The 8744-nt window shown below is 41.9% G+C and overlaps 2 protein-coding genes across 2 annotated transcripts; both read left to right on the forward strand.

The window, feature by feature from the left end:
* The first annotated feature begins 3017 nt into the window (after window positions 1–3017).
* On the forward strand, window positions 3018–3824 carry LOC121596382 (lamprin 0.9-like). The gene is made up of 2 exons (XM_041921270.1): window positions 3018–3265; window positions 3350–3824. The coding sequence occupies exons 1-2, from the start codon at window positions 3073–3075 to the stop codon at window positions 3730–3732; spliced, it is 576 nt and encodes a 191-aa protein (XP_041777204.1). The 5' UTR covers window positions 3018–3072; the 3' UTR covers window positions 3733–3824.
* Window positions 3825–4903: 1079 nt separating this feature from the next.
* On the forward strand, window positions 4904–6061 carry LOC121597604 (glycine-rich cell wall structural protein-like). The gene is made up of 2 exons (XM_041923480.1): window positions 4904–5016; window positions 5515–6061. The coding sequence occupies exon 2, from the start codon at window positions 5556–5558 to the stop codon at window positions 5973–5975; it is 420 nt and encodes a 139-aa protein (XP_041779414.1). The 5' UTR covers window positions 4904–5016; window positions 5515–5555; the 3' UTR covers window positions 5976–6061.
* The last annotated feature ends 2683 nt before the right edge of the window (window positions 6062–8744 follow it).

Consider the following 8744-nt stretch of genomic DNA (forward strand, 5'->3'; position numbering starts at 1 on the left):
GTAAAATTTTATGTTCGTAACATTCATTTGTGTTCCTCTCGATGAAGTAAACTTTTAACCACTGCTTTTGAGCTAGTGTGCGTTAGTGAGAAATATTCATTTAAAATAATGCGTCAGGGATCGGAAATGATGACATTTACTGGGCCCTAGATTCAGCTATGATAGCTGTTAGCTTGGATTTCCCATTCAATCTTGTATTTGGCCCGGCCTTGTCGTAAGGCCAATTTTGAAGGCAGACCTCTTCCACGAGCTGTTGGTTGTATTCCTGTTGAACATTTTCCAGTCCATCCTTATACGTCAGTTCTACCAAACGTTATGAATCTTTTTGAAATCCTTATCGAATTTAAACTTATTTTTTGAATGTCTAAATAGTTTTTTTTTGCGACAGTAACACCTTATCACTGAAGAAAAGTGTTTGATGTCAACCACATATTGCTTCCATGCTTTTATTGATCTTAATTTTTTCTCTTCTTTAGCGCAATGACCAACGTATTTACAGAGACTTTATATATTTATTTATTTATTTATTTATTTGCTACATTCAATGGATAACTAAGGAATGGTCTTAGTTTCTAATCTAATGTAAGGTAGGACTTAAGATTGATTGTGTATGGGAATGTGCTGCGATATGGGCGTACTATGCAGCAGTTTAATCTATACTTGTTTGAATTTATCACTGAACACAAGATATGTTGCATCCATCTATGCTTTTACAGATTTTCAATGAATTAAAAATATCACAAAGCTACTAAACAATGTTATTTATGCATTTTTTGAGAAATGAGAAATGGCAGTTCAATGCAAAGGTGATGTTGCGTTTTGAAGAGGATAATTGTAAAAAAACGGTAATCAGAGCACTTTTTCATAAAAAAACGATATAATTCATGGCCCGTTTCAAATATTCTGATTGGAAAAACATGAAGTTAATAAAAACTGGCTAGGTTTTACCAAACTATAATATAAACTTTATAAAAAAATCAGAAATTTGTGATAAAATATATACTTTGACTCATTCTCCGTTTTATTCGAGTATCCGGGCGAGGTAAAGCTATAAAATAAAATTCCTTTCCGATCATTCATTTGATGCTTATTTGCCAATGTAGGGCTAGCATGTAGTTACTTAACTTAAACTTTAAATAAAAATAGAAAAAATATAGCCCAATTTGCTTCAAGCATTTTAGCCCATTTTGCACAAGGTTTGCAACATTTGTATATTTTGGTTTAAACATTATAAAAAGAAACATTGATTTACACAAAGTTACACAAACAAATTGTAGAGAAAGGTCATATTTTTCTCCATTTTTTTATGAAAGGTGGACATTTTGCCCCATTTTCCTTTAGCATACAGTACAACTATACAGTCAGTCAAGTCTTTGCTAGGTGAGGAAGCTTCCGAAAGCACCTCAACAACCCATATATTTATTTATTCTTTTACATACTTTTAAACATATTTTTTATTAATCAGACCAAACATCATGACGATAGTATATTGTATGAAAGCAAAAGAAAAACTTTTGTAAATTGATTTTGATTATCACGTTCCGCCTTTTCCCTCTTAATGTAGCAACCAATTTGGCTGGATAAACGAAAAAAACAATTATCGGATAATCATACTAAAACAAATTCCTATAAAAAAGAGGAACAAAAATAACACACCAAGGAAGAAGGCACGTTCCCGTAACTTCCACAACCCATAACAAATACATTTAAACAATTGTACATTGAAACGGTCCACACCGTTGTGCCGCGCCGTCCCTTAAATTCCACAGAAAAGTCTCATATCCTTCTATGTAGCAGCTGACGTGTGTAAGTAAAGATTGTATGTATAGTTTCGGTTTTATGCAAACAGAACCGGCCAACCCATCCAGCCTAACATGGTTAATCTCGCAATTAATTGTTGGACGACGATGGTGATGTGCTCCATGCTAATGGTTTACGTGGCTTCTTTGCACACCACAACTCTCCACTAATTAAGCCCACACACATGAAGGTATTTTTATGGAGCGAACTAAAGTTTCGCGTTACTTTTGGCTTTGTTTTGATCTCTTTCTTCCTAATTATTTGTTCGTTTTTTTTTGTGTTGATTTCTTGTTTGTTCGACAAACGATCATCGTGCTTCGGTCGGGACTGCCAAAAACACTGCCCCGAACTCCGAAACTCGTGTTTGCGCTGCTTTTGTTATTGTCGCTTTCGTGTTTGTTGTGTTTGTTTCGGCTAAATTCCGTTCTGATTCGGAATCGGATTCTGTAATACGCTAAATAAAGCGTTTGATTTGAATTTGCTGCATCATGATGATATTCCACTGCCGCTGCTGCTGGGCGATAAACTTGCTAATTTAGAATGTCCATCCAGCGGGATGAGTCACACTGTCTCCCGATCACCAGGTTCATTTAGCATCCCTCTTCCTCCCTGGAGGTGGTTCAATCCAATGTCAATGTTATGAACCTATACCCTGTACCGAGAGGGGGAGACTCGATCGTGGCAAAAGGGACAACGGATCGGATAAGAAACCGGTTAGCGGTTTAACAAACCCTAACCACACACGCGGCACTGCGCGATCGCGGCGAGGTTATTGCGCTCGCCGTGGTCTATTTCTAGCTATTCCATCTCCTCCTCCCCCCCCCCCCCAACTGCAAGCGAATGCCCTAATGCATGACTAGGCTTTGTAAAGTGTCGGCATAAGTGGTGTTTGATACTTGCCGAAATCGGGCCTAACCCCAGCCTCCCGGGGTCTTTTGTACTTAAAACGCCTAAGACCGTTGCATTGTTTTAGCCATTTATGAGCCATGAACGCGCCAAAAAACAACAACGGCCAGAACAATGTCCAGCCTTGAAAGGAAAAGTTGGGCCTTCTAAAGCTTGCGTACCTTTTTATGACCCTTGCGGATGATGTAATGGACAAGGAACAAAGTGTTGCATTGTTTAAGGTTCCGGAGTGCAAACTGTCACCAGACCTGGCCGACCGATCTAGCCACAACTGCCCAAAAACCTCCTATTTAAGGGACGCTTCTGGTGTTACGGTGGACATTACATCTTTCGTACGCAAATCAGATAACATCCCGTCCATTCAAGATGAGAACCGCGGTGAGTGTTTTGCTTGTTGTGCTAGGCGCTGCAGCTTTGTGCCAGGGCACGACAACCGATCGCGAGGATATTGCAGAATCTAAGGATTCTTCGCTGGCGCGATTCCTGCAACCCCTGGAGGCTAGGCTGCGTGACGATCAAAGTGTCCCGGAGCGTCGTTCCCGGGAATTGAGCTACTTTGGTTAGTAGTAGTAGTAGTGCTATTAGGAATAACATTTTTCCAATAGAGATGGGATCTTCAACGATCTTTTGCATGCATTTGCAGGCTCAGGTTACAGCTATCATCCGTACGCTGGACATCATAACCCACTGTACAGTCCGTACAGTCAGCAGGGCCTGTACAATCCGTACAGCTTCGGTGGCCTGAACGGATACGGTGGTGCAGGTGTGGCTGGATTTGGCACGGCGGGTGGCTACGGAGGTCTTGCTGCTGGTGTAGGCAATGGTGCATACTTGGGGTCGGGTGCCGGAGTTGCCGGATATCCTACCGCTGGAGTACAGCAGTTCGGCTATAATGGGCTGGTAGGTGGTCAGGGTGTTGGCAGCTACCCGTACACTGGAGGATGGAATGCGGGCGTGGGCCAGACTCCATACGCCGGCTACGGTGGCCAACTGGGAGGATACTACAATCGAGGGCTCTACGTTTGAAGAAGAATGCTGCCGATCTCGAGATGGATGGATGAGATGACTGATAATAAACATGAACGTTAGCATATTGCTTGTTGATCTGCAAAATGAGAGCTATTTCTTGATCTGTCTGGTATTCGAAAGTAGTCCCGAGTCGGGCATTTAATTTGCATACCGATTAGAAAGTTTGCCCTTGGGTGAGGAAATGGAGGATGATTTTTGGAGGAACTGTGAACGATCGTGGTTGAACTCCAATGGTTACCGATCGCTAGGAAACAAAAGTTCTAAAAGAGTGATCTTTAGTTTAGAAAGAAAGAAGATCGTTCACAAAACAAGTTTACATTGTTTCCTAGCATCCTTTTAATGTCTTCAACAAAAATGAAATCATTTTTACATTCAAATCTAATCTTGAACTCACCTCTTCCAACAGCAGTCACTACCCAGCGAAGATCAAACAATGGAAGATCAAATTAATGTCCCGTTCATTAGGCATAGTTTGGCATTCCACTTCTAATGTAACGCATTCCATTAAAAATGTATTCTTCCATTTTGTACGGAAAATAGCTGCTTCGTGACGTCAAAGTGTGTTGTTATCTCTTCCCCTGAAGCCCTACTCTAAGGCTACCGATCGGCAACACTAGAAGCTACCACCCCGTCCGTATTTACTGTTTACGGAAATGAACGGCTTAGAACCGTTCGCTTACTCACCCGCCCGAGAGAGGGAAATCCCACAAGGTTGGTCAGAGATAAACTTTTAAAATCCATCACCATCCATCCATCCTAATCGAACGACAAAACACGGATGCTGTTGTCGCGCAGAATTGCGCCGCACTGGCACTTTTCGACGCCGACGCCTCTGCATCGGTTGCTTCTGCTAAAGACACGCCGTCGTCGTTCTCAAAATGTGTTAAACAGGCCTCGAAAAAAGAAACAAATGCTTTTGTTTTGTATCTCTCGTTTCTTTTTTGGGGCTAAACCACGCATTCCACGCTGGAGACAGATGATGGGAAATAAATGTTCTCTCCCCACTGGTGTTGCTCGGCGAGACCGGAGCCTAATGGGGCGAGTCAGCTTCCCCCCACCCATTCTGAGCCCTCCCTCAGATCTTCGCGCGGAACACGAACAAGACGCGTTGGGCACGCAAAAGGTCCATGCTCCAGGGGTGTCGCTTGGATTCGATATACATATAAAAACGGCGCGATCATCACCGGGAGACGATCAAACGGTGCACAACCATCGAGCGCGCGGAACCGCGGAAAGCAAAGTTTCACTACGGTTGATTGTTCGTTGTTGCTCTTTAAGCAGGTAAGCCATCCTGAGCGTGTGTTTGGTGCTTTCGTGGGGGACACCCTTAGAAAAGTAGGCCATCTATAGATGGTTCTAGAATAGCGTGACAGTGTGACAGTGTGTTTTTTGCCGTTTTCGTGACGTGAGGTGCTAACCGGCCGGGTGTCCGGCCGTGTGACAGATAGAATGTGGTAAACACAGTAAGCTGTGGGTTGTAGTGTTTGTGCTAATCGAACGTTCCCGCCACATTACATCAGGGAAATAGGGGATTTTCGCTGTTAGAAGATGTACGGCAATTTGAAAAAAAGCATTGTCTCAGGCTGTGCCAAAGTGAGAACAAGAATGTCTGGAGGTACCTTACCCTGGTCAGATTTAAATAACAGTCGTGACGGACACGTTAAGTGATCAAGATCTTATCAAGTTCGTTGCCAGTGTATTGAATAGGAGCACAAAGCCTACTACGCTCGCAGGTCTCTACTTCACGTGCCTAATCCCGAACACATCTCTTTTCACCAGGTTAACAAGTCACTTCCGACGCACTTCCGACGCAGACAAACATGAAGACGCTGTACAGCTTACTCGTGCTGGCCGTGATTGCCAGCCTGGCCGTAGCATACCCCGCCGAATCGCAGGAAGCTAATCCTCAGCCAGCGGCGGCGGCAGCAGAACCGGTCGAGTTGGTGCAGCTAGTGCCGGCGGAAGAGCAGAATGTTGCCGCAGTTCCGGAGCCGGTCAGCGATGCGGAAGGTCAACGATCGAAGCGTCACATCGGATTCGGCGGTGTCGGCATTGGCGTCGGTGTTGGGCTGGTGGGCGGTGGGTTCGGTGGCTATCCCGGCTTCGGGTACGGCGGTGGCTATCCCGGCTACGGATATGGTGGATTCTACCCCGGCTATGGATACGGAGGCGGTTACCACCGATACGGCTACCGGTACGGTGGATATGGTGGCGGCTTCGGACACCCGTACTACTTCTAATCTATGACCCTTGTGATGGTGCGTGCGTGTGTGAGTGTGGTGTAAGACAATAAGCCAAAAATAAAACACAAAACTTTTTAATCTCAGCTTTCAAACGGGTTCGGTGTTTTGTGTTGTGCTGGTTTTTGGAAACTTCTAGAAATTCGAAATAGGGAAATCGAAAAGAATGGGCGCTAATTTTGCGTGGGAATTTCGCTCGTGTGGGGGAGATGCCGCGACTCTCCAGACACAATAAGGGGGATGAATGGACGTACGATTCTCACAGAACGTCAGTAGTGCTTTATGTACGGCACAAGGTCAAGTTGGGTGGCATTTATTAAGTAATAAGTAAGATTTGATGCCGTTTTTTGGGAGATGATGTCTTTTTGGCAGATTTTGTTGTGAAATTCAACCGCAAAGCAGCGTTCCCACGCGATGTTGCGCATTGCGTTCGTAGATGATCTCACTGATGTGATCGCATTAGCGTGTTTTAGATATCGTTGTGACTTATTGTATATTAATTGGTTTGCTAAAATGAGGGAGGACACTTGCTTTAAATCGCCAGGGACTTTCAATGTGATGTTGTAAGGTGAGAAAATCTACAAAAAAAAACAGGCGTTCCGTATTGTATAGTTTATCTTTATTATTCTTCGATTGAAGCTGATGGCTTTAAATGCTACAAGCATCAAAGAAAGAATCGTTATTTTAAACCTGTTTTATTCAATAGCCATTTCTTCCACCCCTGTACGTGAGAAAAGTCAATTACAACGCATCAGCTAAACAAGTGACGCGCAACTAACTTTGCGCAAATATCATCCAGAGAGTGGGGGAGAGAGAGTGAGAAAGACTGGGAGAGAAAAAAGGATGCATGCTCACAGCTACATGTGTAATGTATTGTCATTGCATGCTAGGATTGACACTTCTATTTCCGTACTTCTCACGGTGCATTGCACTCTTCCTTTTCTGTTCGTTGCTTGATGCCGTGCGCAGCAGTAGTGGGATTCCCCGGTTTGGCAAACTTTTTCATTCGCACATTCAAACACGTTTCTGTCAATGAAGACGACACTACACATGACGAAGAGGGGGTGAGTTTTTACTACACTACTCTACCCACCACCCCAGCGGCGGTCTGTTTTGATTTAGCGCTAATTACAATTTTTCGTTTCAATGGTTTGTTTCGATCAGCAAAAGGTCCGGTTTGGTATCTGTATTTGATTGGCTGTGAAGGAGAAAGTATGGACAGGACAGGAGATACTCTCTAGCAGCGTCCGATAGAAGGGTCAAATATTTAGAAAGAAATGCTGTTTTAAAATGTAGCACTCCAAAATGCATAAATTAGCACTATTTAAGCATTGGAACTGATATCTTCGCAAAAAAAAAGTAAAATCAAAAACAAAAACCTTTAAGCATGAAGCAGAAACGAAGAAAGAAAGAAAAGAAAATAGAAATAAAAGTAAAGAAAGAAAGAAAGAAATGACAAAGGAAGAACAAAATAAAAGGAGAAAACCTCGAAACATGTTCATCGAACAAAATGGCCACCATGGCCAACGTTTGCTTGATGTGGCGCAATTAAAGAGGAAACTGTTTAATTTCTTATGTTGTGCAACAGTTCGCGGGCTTCTTCTTGTTTTGGCTCATTAGAATTCATGATCGCGACCACGAGAGTGATGTGAGTAATAGGGGTTTTTTTTTCGGGAGGAACATTTCATTTCTGGAACCATTTCGAAAGGGGATGAACCTGTTTATCTCTGATTAGCATGTCTTTTGCTAAGCGCGATGCTGTGTACATGGTAATGAGTAAAGATTGTTTGTGTACAAAAGAATGCCTTATCTTTTGTTGATGTTTCAAGCTACATTTGATAGCTCTGTTTGATGATTGTTTTTATTCAGGGGAAGTCATGGTTGGTTCGACACTTAGCCGTTTTAGTGTTTATAGAATTTTTTGAAGAAAAAATTAGTATAAATTATTTATATTAAGTGTTTTGAATATTTGAGTCACACTTTACTGATCAGAAACCTGTCAATTGTCAAAAAACAACAAAATAAACACACGATGGTTCTGATTGACAGCCGATGTAATTTGTTGCTTCTTGAACTTGAGGAATTGTGGCGTTTATACAACAAAATTACAGTTTCCGTGTTAATAGTATTGCTTTATAAGCACTATTTATTAGTTCTGTATCAAATTGCGCAATTTTTACATTATTACATTACATTATATAGTATAAAATGCCACCAAAACTAGTGTGGCCAATTGGAGTATAATCGACACCACACTTTGTAATAGTTTAATGCTTATTTGTAGTAAGTTAACATTATAATTATATCTTAATTTGAAAGTGACTTTATTTTCTAGAGATGTCTCGTAACTAAGTGCGGTAAACGCTGCGCAAACACTCAATTAAAAAAATACCCTAGAAGCTATAAGACTTGAGACGTCAACAAACCAAGCAGCTTATTATAATTATTGAATTGCGAGCTATTATTATCTCATAGACTCGGCCAAACTGTTTAATATTTGGTTTGGGCTAATTAAAATTAATATTATTACGGCTTCGGCCGTATTTTAGGCTTATTTTTGACCGGTTTAGGCTTAACTGAAGAACAAAATAGTCGCTTCTTTGGAATCACAATGACCAACGTTCGACTTATGGCGCTCGAGTTAGCAGAGAAAAATAAAATGCAAAAAAATAAAATAAACACCCTTCCATTTTATGAAAAAAACGAAGATTGCTGACTGCACGGTTATTTGTTTTAAACGAATCCGGACCATTCATTCCGCAAACCGTA

The sequence above is a fragment of the Anopheles merus genome, chromosome 3R (assembly GCF_017562075.2).
Source record: "Anopheles merus strain MAF chromosome 3R, AmerM5.1, whole genome shotgun sequence".
In the NCBI taxonomy this organism is placed as follows: domain Eukaryota; kingdom Metazoa; phylum Arthropoda; class Insecta; order Diptera; family Culicidae; genus Anopheles; species Anopheles merus.

Excerpts from the sequence above, each read along its gene's own strand:
- LOC121596382 (XM_041921270.1), top strand. The coding sequence starts at position 3,073 with ATGAGAACCGCGGTGAGTGTTTTGCTTGTTGTGCTAGGCGCTGCAGCT. Across the intron at positions 3,266-3,349 it reads CCGGGAATTGAGCTACTTTG|GCTCAGGTTACAGCTATCAT; the intron begins GTTAGTAGTAGT and ends ATGCATTTGCAG.
- LOC121597604 (XM_041923480.1), top strand. The coding sequence starts at position 5,556 with ATGAAGACGCTGTACAGCTTACTCGTGCTGGCCGTGATTGCCAGCCTG.